The sequence below is a fragment of the Chiloscyllium punctatum genome, chromosome 3 (genome assembly GCF_047496795.1).
Source record: "Chiloscyllium punctatum isolate Juve2018m chromosome 3, sChiPun1.3, whole genome shotgun sequence".
In the NCBI taxonomy this organism is placed as follows: Eukaryota; Metazoa; Chordata; class Chondrichthyes; order Orectolobiformes; family Hemiscylliidae; genus Chiloscyllium; species Chiloscyllium punctatum.
Window position 1 is genome coordinate 124964737 of NC_092741.1, and position 19000 is coordinate 124983736.

The following is a 19000-nucleotide window of genomic DNA, read 5'->3' on the forward strand; positions in this document are numbered from 1 at the left end:
TTTGATGCCCCTTCAGTTTAGGTGCAACATGTCCTTCTAGTTTGGAAACTAGTTTTTTAGCCACATATTTAACTGAAAAAATCTTCCTATTCCCAGTAACCCTAAGATTACAACCCCAGAGTTTCTGCTTTTCAACTTCCAACCTAACTCCTTGAATTCCATTTGCAGGACCTAATCTCTTTTTCTGCCTGAGTTGTTCGTACCAATATGGACCAGAACCTCTGACTGCTCACATTCCCCCTTCAGAGAATGTCCTGTGTCCACTCAGAGATATCAGTGACTCTGGCTCCAGGAACACAACATATCATCCTAGAGTCTCACTTGCAGCTACAGAAACATCTATCTGTGCCTCTAACTATCAAGTCCCCTATCATTACTACACACACTTCTAATTTCTGAATTTACAGTCTCGCACTTAAGAGTTGCTGTTGGAGGTCTGTACAGACCTAAATTATAGTTTTTGATCCTTTACTGGCTCTCAGTTATACTCATTTGATCTCCACTGAATGCTTTCTCCTCATTATATCCTCCCTCACCACTAACCTATTTCTTTACTCTTTCCATGTTACCTGATTTTAAAACTGTATTAACTTCCCCTGAGCTCTTGACTCGAGCCTGGCCTGTATTGTTAATTTGAACTTCAGATTCACCTTAAAAGACAGATTCCTCACTTGTGGGGAATTCTTGAATTACTAAGTCCTAACTTTAGGAATGCATACATTTTGAAGCACGGAGGGCACATGACACTAACAAATATTCTACAGAAAGGATGTACAGCAAAACATCTTCAACCAAGACAGGAGGACCACTTCTTCACAAACAGGAGAAACTTCAAATGTTGGGAGCAAAATTTTCACACCAAAATCATAGCTGATATTGCCACTAATCACGCGCAGTTAAAAGCTGAGACGAATCTGTAAGTTGACTTTCATTTAAAATACAGCACATGGGAAAATAATGGACATTCTTCCAAATTTCGAAACACAAAACCCAATACAGAAAAACGTTGCTCCTTCTTATGTTCATTAATGAAATCCACGGAATTGAATCATAATCAAAAAGAACAAAGTTTCTTTTTTAAAGTTAGTGATACTGCAGCAAGGGAGAAAGTTAGCATTAACAAGTTAAGAAATATAAATTAAGTTAACAAAAGGCATTAATTATGCAACTGAAATATATCATGTATATAAAAAGTATAATATTTCTGCACACAGTTAAAGATTGAGGCAATTGTCAAAGCAACCAAAACAGGACAGAAACCCTTAAAATAAAACAGCAGTTGCTGAAAAGCTGGAAATGTGGAAAACAACAATATCAATGTATTAACAGCAAAAGATTCCAGCTGCAAAATCCCAGTAGGAAAATTCTTCAATGCTAACTCTCAAGTAGCTAATGTAATTTGTTTCAAAGCATGCTAAAATGTGTTTTCTTTACAGATTCTTACAAAAATTGATGTTTATTCAGCAAAAATACATAAATGTATCTCGTGATTCAAAGAAGCAGATCAATGAATTAATACAAAGAGACCCTACCAGTTTCCTGATACAGTGAAAAATGAACAAAGAGTCAGCAACATAATTCATGAAATGAAAAGTGTTCAGGACACATTCTGAGAAGACAGAAATGAGTGACTTCAAACCCGTAACAATCTCTGTTTAGACATGTTCATAAACCACTCGGTTTTATTTCTTATGATTTGCCTGACTGGAGGTCCCCAGCAAAAGATAGGTCCCCTAGTCAATTTGTTATTTCTCAGCACCAGCAGAAAATTACCAGTTCATTTGAAAGATTATTGCCAAATTCTTATAGTGGTCATCTATGGCAAACACTAAGCCTTCATACTGTAAAACATAACATTTTTGTGCAGTGTGAGATCAATGAATAAAAAAAATCAAGACTCGATCCCAAGTTTCACACATAATAAAACCGTTCACAATTGTATAATAGTTATAATTTCCAGTCAAAAGAAAATGCAGTAGCAGGCAAAGGAAGATATGTTACATTGATTAGGATTAACCTTTTAAACTGTTATTCACAGCACATTCATTTGGTGCAAAGTCGTTTATTCAGCAGGGCAAAAACTAAAAGTAAAAACAAACCTGAAAGTCTTCTGATCTGATCTGATCTGTAGTGTAGTGTAGTTCCGTGTCCCACAAACAAAGTGCCCAACCATTGCAAAACTATCCCAAGGAGTAAAAGAGCTTTGTGCTATTAGTACATCATACCAGAGACTTGTCTTACAATATGGAATGGAGAAGGTGGAGAAAGGGCAACATAACTGAAAAAAAAGTTAAACTGTTTGAACACAAAACGCAGATGATTTGGGAAACAAATATTTGACTTCTATAGCTACTAAAAAGGGTGTACCATTTTTGATGAAATTCAAAAACTTGCATTGACTATTATTAAACTTGCTATACAAAAAAAAATAAAATTTACACAATCCAAGCTGCCAACCTGTATAAAAGTATCAAATTTCACATAAAACTGTACAATTATTTTTCAGCAGGTCCAAATACCTGGGCATACAACCCCCAAAATATAGCTTTTTAAAAAAAAAATGCATTCACCCTGTGTATAACAAAATATTATGCAAGGATTTCTACTTCTATACAGTAGTGCATCTACCTATATATATTTATATATATAAAATATATAAAAAAGATGAATAGTTCTTTTATGAAAAACATGACATGATAAAATGTGCAGGGCAGATTGGTGCAATCATTAGCAGAAACAAGGCACTTTTTCCCAGGTTGCGGTTACTATAAACATTGCTGACATGAAGAAACAAAATCAGGTGAGTTTGGTGCATACAAACAGACTGGAACAATTCCAAGGATGGGTTAACATTAACGTTCACACAGTCAGGGAGACACACGAGGTGAGAGTTTGAGGTAAAACTCTATACAGAAGTGGTCACTCTTTTAATGGCATTATTGACCTCATTTTTGTTGGAGTCCAGTCCTTTAGCAGCATTCATATCATTCCTCAAATTTTCTGCTGTCTTTTTTAAAGTCTTCAGTTCCCCTGGGTGTGGAGTGGCTCTCCTCAGAAGTGTACCCTAGGCATAAAATACAAAATAAGTAATGGCAGGTGTCCACAGGAAGTAACCCACTTCTGTAACCAATATCGAACAAAAAGACATCTTGGGTTGTTTGTATTCACCAGAGGTTGAAGGGTTTTTTTGTACATACTATGATACCAAGAGACTGTTCTATTAAGTAATTGAGAAGTATTGTCAAGTTCATAATTTTGTATGGTGCAGGTTGTTCAAATCCTGCAAATTTTAAGTTATGTAAATAATTCCAAATTAAATGCAATCAACAATTTGTATTTCCACACTTTTTAATCTAGTAAAATATTACAGGCTGCAAAACAGCAGTGTTATAAAACAAAAATAATCACAAGGAGATATCAGGGCTGCTTGGTCAAAGACATCAAGGTTTTAGGTAGCATGTCAAAGGAGGAAAAAAAGATTTTGAAATGGAGTGGATCAGGGATAAACTCTAAAGCTTAAAATTTCTGAAGTAGTGTAAGGGATACCCACCAAAGGTAGAAAAATTAAAGCCGTGGATACATCAAGAAGCCAAAAGTAAAGCATTACAGATACCTTGGTGAGTGGTGGGGCTAAATGATGTTGCAGACATAGAAGAGGCAAAGCCATAGTGGGGTTTGAAAACATGGGAAAATTTTAAATTAAAGGAACAGCTTTATCAGAAGCTGATTTAGGTCAACAAGCACACAGGTTTAAAGATCAACACTATTAATATGCAAGACCAACCAGAAGTGTTTTGAAATAGTTAGGTCTAGAAGTAACAAAGGCAGATGAGTTGAGGAAGGAATGTTGTCAGAAAACATATGGACTGTCTTAGTAATGGGGGAAACGCAAACACTTTTCCAATAACAATGCTGGACATGCAAAAACCAAATATCTCAATTTCTTCACATATGAACTGATAAGCATAAGAACAGCTTGAGGAGAATTGTCAGCAATTGTTTTTTCTTTCTCTCCCCCCCCCCCCCCCACCTCTTGAACAGTAACAGTGTCTAGGCTCAACTCACTTTGCTTCCTTGATAGCCTGAAGAGATCAGAAACTCCGAATTTGAAATGGTCAACATGACGTGGGAGATGTAGAAGAATACTATAAGTAGTCAGGCAAGTGAGGGAAATCAGAGAGGAAAGGAACTTGCACTGTAAAGTGACAGTATTTCAGAAAACATTGCTACCTTTTTTTTAAATTTGTGAAGACCGTAAGAATAAGAAAGTTGTTGTTTATCAGTATCTGTCTGAAGAGGAATCAGAAACTTGCCTTAGAGTGCCTATATTCAAACTTTTCCTGAAAATTGACTAATGAAATAACAGATACTTGCCATAAAATAGATCATATTTGTCCTACAATTCAAGCCTCAAATGTAAAGTCATGTAATTTCCTCTTATATCCCTGAATGACCAGAAATGATCAATCTTATTTAGCCAGTAATAGCTAGACACAAAGAAATTAGGTAAGACCAAAGAAATCAGATTAGAGTAAGCCTTCTGAACAGCTTGAAAGATTCAATGCTGCTCGGCAAGATACAGCAATTATTTAATGTAATCCCTCAAACATCAAACAAGGCTCAATGCACCACAGCTGCATATTCAAGAACCTATCTATCTCAAAGTCTTCAATATATTCAATGACCTGGCCTCCACAGCCTTCTGTGGCAAGGAATTCCATAGATTCATCACTTTCTGGCTGAAGACATTTCTCCTTGTCTTCATTCTAAAAAGGTCTTCCCTTTACTCTGAGGCTGTGCCCTGAGGTCCTCATCTCCCCTACCAATGGAAACATTCTCCCAACATCCCCTCTGTCCAGGCCATTCAGCATTCTGTATGTTTCAATCAGATCCCCTTCATCCTTCTTAACTTCATTGAGTATAGACTCCAAATCCTCAAACATTCCTCATATGTTAAGCTTTTCATTCCTGGGATCATTCTCATGAACATCTTTTGAACATGCTCCTAGGCCAGTACATCCTATCTGAGATATGGGGCTCAAAACTGCACACAATTCTCCAAATGTGGTCTGACTAGAGCCTTATAGAGCCTCAGATGTATATCCCTGCTTGTATATTCAAGTCCTCTCAAAATAAATGCCATCACTGCATTTGCCTCCTATCTACTGACTCAACCAGCAAGTTTACCTTGAAAGAATCCTGGACTAGAACTCCCAAGTCTTTTTGCACTTCAGACTTCTGAATTTTCTCCCCACTTAGAAAGTAGTGCATGCCTCTATTCTTCCTACAAAAGTGCATGATCTCACACTGTCCCACATCGTACTCCATCTGCCACTTCTTTGTCCACTCTCCTCACCTGTTCAAATCCTACTGCAGCCTCCCTGCCTCCTCATTGCTACTTATCCCTCGACCTATCTTTGTATTGTCTGCAAACTTAGCCAGAATGCCCTCAGTTCTGTCATCTAGATTGTTAATGTGTAAAATGAAAAGTTGTGGTCTCAACATTTGGCCTTGCAGAACACCACTCGTCTCTGGCTACCATCCCGAGAAGGACCCTTTTATCCCCACTCTGTGCTTTCTGCCAGACAGCCAAGCTTCTAACCATGCTGGCACCTTGTCTCTAACACCATGGGGGCTTATCTTACTCAGTAGCATCCTGACAGCACCTGTCAAAGACCTTCCTGAAGTCCAGGTAAGTAACATCCGTTGGCTCTCCGTGGTCTATCCTGCTCAGTACTTCCTCAAAGAATTCTAGAAGATTTATCAGGTATGACCTCTCCTTGATATAATATTGACATTGCCCTATTTTATCACAAGCCTCCAAGTATTCAGAAATCTCATGTTTCACAATGGATTCCATGACCAAGGTTAGGCTAATTGGTCTGTAATTTTCTGTCTTTTGCCTTGGTCCCTTTTCAAATAAGGGGTGTCACATTTGCAACTTTTCAGTGTCCTGATTCTAGCGATTCCTGAAAGATCACCATTAATACCTTCAATATCTCTTCAGCTATCTCCCTTAGAACAGTAGGGTGGAGTCCATCTGGTCCAGATGATTAATCCACCTTCAAGCCATTCAGTTTTTCTCGCACGTTCTCCTTGGTGATGGCCACCATACTCAGCTCTGCCCCCTCACTCCCTTGAATTTTTGGGATATTACTCGTGCCACCCACTATGAAGACTGACATGAAGTAATTATTCAGTTCCTCGCCATTTCCTTACTCCCCGCTACTATTTCTCCAGTGGCTCAATGTCCACTTTTGTCTCTCTTTTGCTCTTTATATCTCCATAGAAACTCTTACAGTTTTCCTTTACGCTACTGGCTAGATTACCCTCATATTTAATCTTCTCCTTCCTTAATTTTTTTTGTTGCCCCCTGCTGGTCTTTGAAAGCTTCCCAATCCTTTGGTTTCCCACTGCCCTTTGCCACATTATATGGTCTCTCTTTTGTTTTTACTGCTATCTCTGACTTCCCTCATCAGCCATGGCTGCCTTGTCCTCCCTGTACCATGCTTCTTTTTCCTCAGGATGCTGTGTCTCCTGAATTACTTCCCGAAACTCCGACCATTGCTGCTCCGGTGTCTTTCCTGCTAGGCTCTTGTCCCAGTCAACTCTGCCCAGCTCCCCCATCATGCCTCTGTAATTGTCTTTATTCAGCTGTAGAACTGTTACCTCTGATTTTATCTTTTCCCTCTCAAACTGCAGAGTAAATACAATCATATTATGATCACTGCCCTCACCTTAAGCTCCCTTATCAGGTCTGGCTTATGGCACAACAGTAAATCCAGTACTGCCAGTTCCCTAGTGGGCTCCACCACAAGCTGCTCGAAAAAGCCATTGTGCAGACTTTCCACAAATTCCTTTTCTTGCAATCCACTACCAACCTGATTTTCCCAGTCCACCTGCAACTTGAGATCACTGCAACTTTGCCTTTCCTACACATGCCATGGTGTACCTTGTGTTCCAGCTCCTGACTAGAGTTTGGAGGCTTGTACATAAGTCCAACTATGGTTTACTCACCTTTGCAGTTCCTCAATTCTACCCCGATTTTACACCATCCGACCCTACTTCATTTCTTACTACTGATTTAATGTCAATTCTTACTAATAAGGCAATCCCATTCCCTTTGCCCACTTGCCCATCTTTCCAATAGGATGTATATCTTTGAATATTTAGCTTCCAATCTTCATCCCCTTGCAGCTATAATTCCATGATGCCCACCACGCATGGAAGTCAAGCAATACCTCAATGAAAAAATTTGCAACTGCCAAGATTTTACAGTAAAATAATAGCATGGCTGTGTGTTCACCATTGTTGAAAAGGAAGTCAGATAGCAACTTCTAGTATTATCACATGTGAAGTTGACATAGGATTATAAATGTATAAAATTATGAGGGACATAAATAAGGTATACAGGAAGAACCTTTCCCCTTGACAGAGTGATCAATAATGAGGGTGGCATGGTGGGTCAGTGGCTAGCACTGCTGCCTCACAGTGCCAGGGGCCTGGGTTCAATTCCAAACTCAGGTGACTGTCTGTGTAGAGTTTGCACATTGTGTGGGTTTGCTCCGGTTTTCTCCCGCAATCCAAAGATGTGCAGGTGAGGTGGACTGGTCATGCTAAATTGCATCTGGATGAAACCCATGCAGAAACAGGGAGAATGTGCAAACTCCACACACACTGTTGCCCAAGACTGGAATCATATATAAAATTAATATTTTTGCATTGAGAAGACAATTTATTGAAGTTGATTATGAACAACATGACCCTGGCACTGATCTTTTCCGAAGATCACTTCCCAAATTATACCTCTCTTTTATTTCTATTTTTTTAATGTGCTGACTTGAAGTTAGTTGACAAATCATTGTGCCACTTGAACCTCAACTTCACATTCTTTGATCTTATCCACGAATGCATCATAGAACACCTTATCAAATGACTATTGAAATTTCAGAAAAACTACTTTGACCACACAAACATTGATTACTCTATACCAAAATTAAATACAGTTGGTGACATAAATTTTGTGTTTTGAATCCAACATTCTATTCATATTGTATTTCTCATTTTTAGATACTCTTCTGTGCTTTCCTTTGCTAAGGACTCCATTATTTTTCCTACTACCATTGATGAGCTGACTAGTCTATAACTTACTCTCCAAGTTCCATCTCCCCTAGTTAAATATGGAAGTACATTAGCTATCCACCACTCCTCTGATGCACAGCTTTTTCTAAGGAATTACCATAAATGAATAGCAAGGCTTCTGCAATGTCATCACTAGGTTCTTCTAAAACATGCATTCCATCAGGACCAGGGACTTCCTCCTTCAAGTTTGATCATGTGTTCAATACACTTGAAATTTTAAATGCACTTATTTCATTGCTCATCTCATCATACAATTCACATCTACTTGTTCTATCACCTTAGAACAAAATATTTATTTAATATCCCTGCAATCTATTTCGTGTTTCTTGTTATAGTAGCGCCTCTTTACCTTCCTATCTTGTTCATCTCTCTTTTGTACAGCTCCTACTGTCTATGTATTTGATGTAAACCTCTCCCTTAACATTCAGTTCTTCCCTTATGTTTTCATTTATTCATGGGGCCCATCTGTGTTTAGATTATTCTTTCCATTTAGCAAGATATATTTACACTGCATTCTGTTGTGAATAGTGTTTCCTATTTTTGCTTGACGTAACTTTTTTTTTGCCAACATTGTTACCCCTTCCTCCATTCTTGGAATCTCAAATTCAAGCTTTTCCAAATTCACAAACTTAGTTTTTGTCACACTTGTGTCCTTTGGTATTATCTTAAAGCATATTATGATTACTATAACAAAAGTTTTCTTTTTCTACTCTTTCTTCTCTTATCTCCTCCGGTTCATACCAATTGCTAGATTCAATAGGAAGTGTTCCTTGCTTTCTGTGGACTATATCTACCAGTTTAACTGACCCTTTATTTATTAGGGTCATCATCCATACAGATTCTTTTGGGTCTTCCTCATCGACACATCCCTTTTTGCTTTAATGTCAGACTTTCCCCAATAAGCACAGCTACTCAAAACATCTTTTCTCCATCTTCTGTGAACCTGTTCTATTGTGCAATGTTCATTTCTAAGTGCTGACCTTTCTGTAGCCACACTGTATTAATCCCTTTATGCCCGGTGCTTCCTAATGCTTGATTTGTCAACTATTGTTTTATTACAAACATTAGGTGTGTGCATTACTGGACTGATTTTTTAATCCATTATTAATAGCAACTCCCCTCACTTTAATGTGGCATAAAAGTTAAATGCCAAAATACAGAAGCCAGCATCCTGTATTTGCCCTGTTCCTTCAGAAATTTTACTTCACCTTTTTCTCAATTAAATGCAATGAAAATACGAACGGCTTGTGCAATTAGGTAGGACTGAACATTTTACCAATTTGTTAAATATTAACTGTAACCAAACTCCTTGCCAAGCCTCAAACAATAAATTCAACAACTATGGAAATGTATTTCTGCAGAATTTAATACTTTAATCCACCTTTCTCTTTTTGTTTTGAATAACTTGAAACCTTAGGGACGGCAATATAATTGTGCACATGAGAATATGGAACAGAATATAAAAGACACGAATAAATAAATGGACAATGAATAGTACAAGCTAGCCATAAATATACAAACATAGTTAAAGTTTACATAAATATGAAAAAGAAAAACAGTAAACAAAATCAGAATGTCTGGGAACTATTAATACAAACTAATGAAATGGCAAATGAACTGAAAAGGTATTTTGTTTTAGTCTTCACAATAAAGGTTACAAGGAACATTACAGTGGCTATTGTAGTGCAGAGCCAGAGGGACTGGGTTCAAGATCCACCTGCTTCAGAGGTGTGTCAAAATGCATAAAATTATTTTAAAACATATATATGAAATGCCATATCAGGTACAGAAAGTAAAAGGTTGGCTTAAGATACCTCTTAACCAGGAGGCCTAAATGCAAGTCTCATCTGCTCTAGAGATGCATAATAATTTCTGAACAGGTTTAAGGGCTCTTGGGATGCAGTAGTAGTGCCCCTACCTCAGGTCCAGGAGACCCGGTTCAAGTCTCCTCTGCTCCAGAGGTATATAATAACATTTCCGAACAGGTTGGTTAGAAACATCTACAAGGAATATCGCAGATGCAGCTATAAATCAGGAACTGAAAAGGATGGAGGAACTCAAGAAAATTACAATCACCAGTAAAGTGGCACCAAGTAAACTGTTTGACTTGCAAGTTGACAAGTGCCCAGGTTGTGATAGACTTCATCATAGAGTCTTAAAAGAAGTTCAGTCAGACAATTGATGGATTGGTTTTAATTTTCCAAAACTCCCCTGATTTAGGGAAGTTCCCATTTGATTGGAAGATAGCAAATGTGATCCACCCTCAAAATTCAAAAAGGGTGGGACGTAGAAAGCAGACCAGGCCAGAGCTTCATATCTGTCAAGGAGAATATGTTGGAAGCTACTAACAAACATGTACGGCAGTACACTTTGATAAGTTCAAGGTAATCAGGCAAAGACGTTATGGTTTTGTGATCGTAAAATCATGTTTAATCAACTTACTGGAGTTATTTGAGAAAGCATCATGCACTGTGGATAAAGGGGTCTACTTAGATTTTCACAAGGCATTTGATACAGTGCCGCATCAAACATTCTTGCAGAAAATAAAAGCTCATGCTTTTTTTGGAGGCGGGGGGGAAAGAGTGCTGGGGTTTAAACATAGAAGATTGGTTGGCCAATAGAAAGCCAACAGTCGTCATAAAAGGAACTTTGTCAGGTTGCCAGGATATAAAAAGTGGTGTGACACAGGAATCGGTGGTGTAACCTCAACTGTTTAGAATTTATATGTAAAGGAAATATATAGTTGCTGCAATTGCTGGTAGGAAACTATGTTGTAAGGGGATACAAGGGGATACAGAAAGGTACAGACAATTTAAGTGAGAGAGTAAACTTCCAGAAGGCTGGCAGATAATATAGTGTGGAATACTATGAAACTGTCCATTTTTGGTAGGAAGAATAAAAAAGCATATTATCCAAATGGTGAGAGATTACACAATTCTGCAATACAGAGGATTTGGGTATCCTAAAACATAAATCACAAATGTTTAGTCAGCAGGTACAGCAAGTAATTAGGAAAGCTAATAGAATGTTATCATTAAATGTCAGGCAGACTCAAGAGATGGAATGGTCCACTCTTGTTCCTTATTCACATTAAACAATTCATTTATTCTTCCTGGTTTATTCTCTGCATGAGTATAATGAAGATCCTTAAATCTAATTGGGGAGTCCTTTCCATTATCCCCAACACAGAAAAGTGCTTGAAATAATCTTCAATATTGACAAATTGTCCTTCAAATGTACAATAAAATTCTGTGGGTAATTACAAACAATGCACAGTAAGCACTGTTCCCTCCACTTCAACTGCGTGACAATCCCACTAATGCTGCTTCACAGCAAATAAATATTATATAGCAGAAGACGATAACTTAGCTTAAGTCCATTGTCATTTCATAAATTTGCCTTAAATGTCAGAATATTCACTTATTATGTAGTATTAAAATTTTTTCAACAAGTCTTAAAAACAATTTTCAATGATCTGAAGTTTATACTGTTTATAGAATTAGATAGCAATTATACTTGGATTTTCTTGGATTTAAAGATCTTGCATACAAGGGAGAATATTTTGTACTCAGCGTAAGTTATGTTTTTCAAACTGTAATGAAGTTATGTGTAATTTTAGAGAACACAAGATTAAAGACTGAAAGCAGCTTTAGAGAGGCAGTATGTTTCGTATTTATACTCTGCTTAGATATAAGACATCTGCTTTTAAAGTTCACAAACAATGGCTTATTAAGCAATTAGGTCTTGACATAAATGGATATCAGCTATATCTAATTTGAAGAAATTATGCATTGTTTTAGTCTGTCAAGACAACATAGCAATTGATTGTTTTTATTTTGTTGCTCACAGTTAAGTGTAGGAAGAACTGATTTTATTGGTGTTACAAAATACTGTAACAGATTAAATGAGAGTGGAAGTTTCTCCATAAGGTAGGTCAGACAAGTTAAGTCCATTCTTTATCCTCACTTTAATTGAAAATCAATTTGCAGGAAATCCATAGATATGATAATAATTCTGTAACAAATAGAGGTGGTGTACAGTACAATCTTCTAGTTCCTATTTTTTGCCCTGTCAAATATTTTGTGCCTATTGTTAAGTTTCACAAAATCTTATAGCAATGCAAAGTCATGGCTGACTACATTAGGTTTGTTAGCCAAACCTTATACACATGAGTCTACCAGGTCAGGATCTTGCCTATTGTTCCATGGCAAAAGAAAGAAAAGAATGAGGGGGTCAACATGATGCTGAGGATTTTGGGCTGTTCTAAAGTGAAGTGATATACTTTCTTGCTGCCCAGAATGACAGCTGCTGAGCCTGCAAGCAACAGTGATTCCTTGTCCAACCAGCAGTAAAATATACTAATTCAACATATTGAATCTTTTTTTTAAACTTTAGATAGGGTATGAAAACAATGCAGAAAAGGTTCACAGGAATTGTTCCAGGGCTAGGAAACAATAGTTATGAAATAATAGATTGGCGAAGTTGGGATTGTTTCCCTTGGAATGAGGAATCCAAAATCATGATAAGTCTGGATAGAGTGGATGGACAGAAACTATTCCCAATCATGAAGAATCAAGAACAAGGGACAAATTTAAACTAATTTGCAGAAGTAATAAAAACATCTCAGTGGAAGGAGGTTCAACCAAAGCACTCAACAGAGAATTAGATTGTATTCTAAAAAGGAAGGATGTATAGGGTGTTACAAAGTTGGTGTGTAAAAATGGCAAAAACATAAAATGAATTGAAAAGCAGTGCATGGTCCCTTTAAGTGTTTACACTTTGTCTGTGCTTAGAAGTTTGTAAGCATTATGCAGAGAGCCCCAAAATTGAAACAAGTGTATCAAAAGACTTTTCAGTTTGCAGGCACAAGTAGCACTTTTACCCAGAAAACAGTTTAAATTCAACCAGTTAATTTAAAAAGGCACTCGGAGATTAAGAACCAATTTTGATTACCTCCAACCAAATTGTAAAGAAATTAATGTGTAATCGTGGGTATAAAAGATGCGGGCATTTCAAAATTAGAAGAGAAAGCCAACTGCCATCTGAACAGGTGAGAGGGAAATGTCAAAAGAAACATTGATGTCTCACAAGAAAGCACTCGAGAAAAGTACAAGGCACGGTTAGCCAAAGGAGGAATTCCAGAACAGAAGAATTACAGAGAAAACATTCCCAGGAGCATAATCAGCTGAGAGGAAGAGGAGCATTCCAGCGGATTCATTCTGCGTGAACTTTGAGACATTAAGTTTTAATTTGTTGTTTTCTTGTTAATTGGATTTATACTAAGTGGGACCTGTGTTATTGAAACAGCATGTCAATAGAATTTAATTCAGTTAGGGAGTAATTGTTCAGTTTGTTAGAAAGGCTGTTAATTTGTTCACTGTTGGAGTTAGATAAATAGTTACTTGTTAATTATGGAGCGGGTGAAAGGATTCCATTTCATTTAACCACTCCTTTATAACAAATTTGGGGATAAGAGGTAGGGTATACCCCTTGTCAGACTTCTATCAGATTAAAAGGCGAGGTTGTCCTCTTTGGGTGTTTCGGTTTTAATTATCGGAGGGCTGTCAACCTCTGCTTCGTAACATTGGGTTATGCTGAGAAGGCAAGAGAAAGTCAATAATGCACACATTCAGAGAGACACAGACACAATGGGCTGAACAGTCTCCTTTTTTGATGCAACAATCATGTGATGACGGGAAATCAGTATGGGGTCAGATTTAATAGCTTGAAAATTTGGTTGTAGATAGAGTGTCTACAGAAGCTCTAGTCAAAACAGGATTCCATTTCAGTTAACCACTACTTTATAACAAATTTGGGGGTAAGAGATAGGTTATCAGAATGTGTACTGAAGTGTGTGGTCCCACGGTTCTGATATTACTCATTTAAAAAGGTCCAGGGGAGAATTTACAAAGTTTACTTAATCAAAATTTAGTATTTTGCTCTTTTATACTGTTTCCATTAGAAGCAGAAAATATCAACATTGGTTAATCCTACTAAAGGATCACTCATCATTGCATATGCATGGTTCAAATGGGATTGGCATGCGCTAAAAATCTCAGATGTTGCTTGGCTTTGGAGACAGCAATAGTCATATTTTTGAGAAAGGTGGAATGTGACAGTCAGCTGTTAGCAAGAGGTAATCTGACATTGTCCATTTTAGACATGCATTTGAGGCACTTGCAACAAAAATAGATAGGCAGGTTTCCAGGCCCCTTCAGTGTGGACTTTTCCAGGCTGTCAGAGTTCGTAGTATTCTTGGGATTGACTACCCATTTATAGGAGTCTGAGAAGGGAAAGGTATAACTCTGGAGTATATCAGGCAGCACTTAACCTTATTCCCAGACAGATTAGTTAGTGAATTAATCAAAACAAAAATTGTCCATTTTCAGGCCATTATAAACAGGATCATTTTTTGGTAGTGGAAGGTGGATTCATGACAATAACCATTTACAACATTTAATCATGCATTTGCACATTGTCTTCCCATTAGGTAGTAAGCAGTTGTTGTGCAGATGTTTAAAATTATTATCCAGACCAGAGAAAAATAATTTTTGAGATAAAGATAAGTAAGTTAAGACTCAGGGATAACTCTATTGCTTCCCAAACTAATTTTAAAACTCTTTCCCAAACCTTATGAAAATTAGCTTCTCATCTATTACCTTTTCTTCATCATCTTCCTCATCCTCATCATCTAAGAAGCGTATTGCACTGATTCTGTTCATTGCACGTTCGTTCCATATTTCATCAGACATGTCATTCACCAAATTTTCTAATGCTCCACAGCGTGGCAAGTTATCTGCTGGAATCAGGTAAGCACAGAAAATTATGTACTCATATTTCCAGATAGTTACAAAATTTTGTTAGTGAAAAACAAGCAAATACAATCTTCTAAGTTAGATGTTTTACTGGTTGATCGGTTTTAAAATGAAAGCAATTTTGCTCCAAAAAACGTGTAAAAATGTTTTCAATTTTTTTTTGAGAGAAAACAAATGAAAAAGTTTTTGAATATTCTAGAAGTACACATTAAGATTTTTTCTCTAGTTTTATATTGCCAAGCATCTGTTTCAATTAATTTAGGACTTTCTCCGCTACTTTCACCTGTTTGTCAGTAAATTATTTTAAAACAGATTATACTAACTACAAATTAGATATGGATGCATTTTAAATATCATATGTACTCATCTGAAGTCATAAGCAGTGCAGATTCAAAATGACCAAGGCTTCAATGTTGTCCAAAAGTAACTGGGCTTTCAAGTTAGAATACAGGGTTAAGGTTTATATAATTTCACCTATTATTCTCTTCAACTATTCGCAATTTAAAAATCAACTTGTTTGAAAGTGAAAGGCATAATTTTCCACAAATTATAACACTTAACTAAAACTCACTTGCTGCATTGAACAAGGAAAATATTTAAATATGCAAATAGTATTTTCTTGGCATGAGGGGACAGTGGGTTTGAGAATGGAGAGGAGAGAGAGTGAGGACAAAAAAAGGAAAAGTAAACATCACAGATACAAATCAAAAATTATACACAGACTGTTTACAGTAACTTCAAAAGAACAAAATCAAAAGTTAACCTAAATAGTATTTTAAAATGTCAAAGGGGTATAAATTACTTCCATGCCTTTAAAGGTGAAAATAGGAAATCAGGCAACCCAAAAAATGGAGCTATAAAAATGTAAAAAGAAAACAAGCTTTGGTAAACATTATTTGGGAAGATAGAGAAAGTGAGAAGAAATAAAAACAGGATTGAAACAAAGAGCAGAATAAGGAAAAAATTTACATAATTTGACTTGAAAATAACAGAGGGAGTCAGTATTGAAGAAACCGTGTGTAATGGTGCTCATACTGGCACAAAATAAGCACAGAAAAGGTAAACAGAGCACAATGAAACTTAAAAGAAAATGAACAGGAGTTTTAAAAAAAGTGGAGAAAATGATAATATTTTCCATAAAACAAATTAACCAAACCTCTAAAATGACATGAATAATGTCTTACTTCTCAGAAACATTTGTATTTTTAATAAAGTCAGGGATACACACTAAATAAATTCTTTAGTTTCACACCATCAGAAACAATATTAGCCAATGCATTCAGCTACTATATGAATTATCACTTTGTGCTTGCTGTCTAACCATTTAACCATTTTATTCTCAACTTAATGGTCATGCAGCTGGGCAGACTTAGTGAAGTGTTTACTAACATGTCTACATGATTAGGACATCAATTAACATTATACATATCGATTGCAGAATCACACATAGCACATAAATGTAACCAGTGAGAGATCGGCTGATCGGTTAGGAGACACAAAACATTTATTCACTTAATTTTCAGTTCATTAACTGAAATACCTTGTAGGATTGAACAAAACACTGGTTGCAATTGGTAATGAGATTAATTTATCTTTTTGCAAAAGTAGATTAAAAACCCGGTGCTACTTCTGAATATCCAAACTTTGTGAACAGAGAAAAGGAATTCCTTAACTGAAAAAGGTGATATCCATAAGACACTTTTGGAAGGACCAGACGTGATTTCAATTGCATTCAGATGGGATACAATGTAGGGTTTGCCTTAGATATTTACTTGGGTACACTGATGTTAGGAACTCCTGTAAACAGTCTCAGCACTTTGCATTCAATGGTGTACTGCCCAAATATTCTTAACATAAACTATTCAACATAGCGAATGGCTGGGCTCAGTGGGCTGAATATCCCACTTCTGCACTAAACCCACATGTACAATTATTTACTTTAAAAGTTAGGTTAGTATTAACATTTTAACAGGCCAACATGAAGGTTGCCATGCAACTACTGCCTTTGTCCTAGCTAGCCTAAGTCATGGATTTGGGAGATGTCAGAAAAGTAAATTTGCAATTTGTTGCCCGGTCTGTGGTGTGGAGGGAGTGCATGTTTCAGCTAGGATGTACACATGCCAGTCAATATTCATTTAATTGCTTCCAATCACATTGACTGAATCCCACAGTTGAGTGTGCAGGGAAACTATAATTGAAAACTATGCAAATGACCCATTAAGAGATTTATCAGTAAAGTGCTTAGATCATAAAAATAAAAGATAGCTGATAGCCTGCATATCTAGTATGCAAGCTCTTTAACGTAAGCCAACATTTTTTCTTGTAAATGGAACTTCAAAGTAGTCATTCACTTCCCTCCCTCTGTATTTCCTTATTTTATTCACATCAATGTAGTTCAGCAGAAAATAAACTTAGAACTAATTCAAAATAATTAGGGATTTGGACAGACTAAATTGGACAAACTGTTACCACTGGTGGAAGCATTAAGAATCAGAGAACATAGATTTAAGTAGATTACGAAGCAACAACTGCACAAGGGAGAAACTCGGGAAGTGGTTAGACTCTGGAATGCACTACTTAAGAATGTAGTGGAGGTAGATCCAATCACCGCTTTCAACAAAGAAATATATAATTACCTGAATAGAAAATAAATGCAGGTCTACACAAACATTTTGGGGAATAGCACGAAGTCAGTTGCTCTTGTGTGAATATGACAGACCAAATGGCCTCTTTCTGTATTGCTACCATTTTATCATTATGGTTTCTCAAAAAGGTTATACTGTTTAAGGATGCAATAGGTTGCTATGTTTTGTTGAGGTTCCTTTCCTTGCAGTAAAGACCTGAAGTCAGTACAAAATAAATGAAAATTATTGCTGGACTATAACAGCTCACTACATTTTAGTTTCATACTTCCATAATATTGGATTGCAGCCATTATTACCAAACCAATGACCTTGGAGCATCAGCAAGGCCAAATAGAAGTAAGCTCTTCCCCGTCCTGAAATGGGGAGGAAAATCATGAGGGTCATACCTAAAGCAAGCTAATAATTTCTGAGCACCTGTTATGGTGGAAAAGGAGGCATAAGGACGGTGAAAATCAGAACTTTTGAACTTGAGTCACTTAGTAATAAAGGCAAACATAACAGCCAATTTCCACACAGTATACAGTCATGAAAAGCCGCAAACTAAATGACCAAATAAATGCACTCTGTTCTTTTCATGATGGTCGAGTGATAAATAACATCAAGAAAAAACTGAGCACTTTTCCAATCAAACGGTTTAAACATCTCACCCAAAAGGCTTCATTGCACTTAAGATGAGGCACTCACCAGACAGGACTAAAAGCACTGAAGACCAACATGTGCAAGCTGCTGACATATATGCAGAGCCTTGTACCCAGAAATTGATATATATTTTAGCTCCAAAATAACAGGCGAAGCAAATACTAGTCTCTAACTCAAAGCATCTCATTAACTTCTGCTGAACGCAATCTATGCCAAGTTTTGAGATGTTGAATAGGCTCACCATATGAATGGTGTTTGGGCACGCCTAGCTTGGATTATCTACAGCAAATTAGATCAATAATCTTCAAACATAAAGGCAAGAAATTAACCAACTGAGTCATGTAATCACACCAGGATACTAAGCAAAGATGGCAGCAAAATTCAGAAATGAGAATGCACATTGGAAAACATTTTTTTAAAATAATCTTGGCCAGGAGAGTTGTAAATGAGTAACTCAAAGGCTTTGCCAAACAACTGATACCTAACAGTGGACAGTGAAATTCAAGCAACATAGTGCATAACACCGCGTGCTCAAAATTAAAGAAATCGCCTGACTAGAGGAGTACTTGGCATGGCAGCATGACTTAGAAGTTTCTGAGAAAATTTCCAAACAGTCTCGTCCAGTGGTGCTTCAGTGAGAAGGAAGTCTTTATTTCTGGGTCCTTTAATGGCTAGAGCAACAAAATCCCACTTACCAGAAGGTCAGGGCTTTCGTAAAAGCACAAGTTTGAGCTGTCAACTGCAGTGACTATAAGGGAC

The 19000-nt window shown here is 36.9% G+C and overlaps 1 protein-coding gene across 2 annotated transcripts in view; it reads right to left on the bottom strand.

Annotated features, from left to right (window-relative positions):
- Positions 1-1445: 1445 nt before the first annotated feature.
- The window catches only part of lrrc1 (leucine rich repeat containing 1), a 179367-nt gene continuing 161812 nt past the window's right edge, over positions 1446-19000 (bottom strand). Inside the window, exons 13-14 of one of the 2 annotated variants that reach the window (XM_072560262.1) lie at positions 14802-14941; positions 1446-3064 (exon numbers count right to left, since the gene is read on the bottom strand). In XM_072560262.1, coding sequence (XP_072416363.1) covers positions 2906-3064; positions 14802-14941 — 299 coding nt within the window. In that variant the 3' untranslated portion in view covers positions 1446-2905. The remainder of the gene's footprint in view (positions 3065-14801; positions 14942-19000) is intronic. The other variant, XM_072560270.1, reaches the window with a different exon arrangement.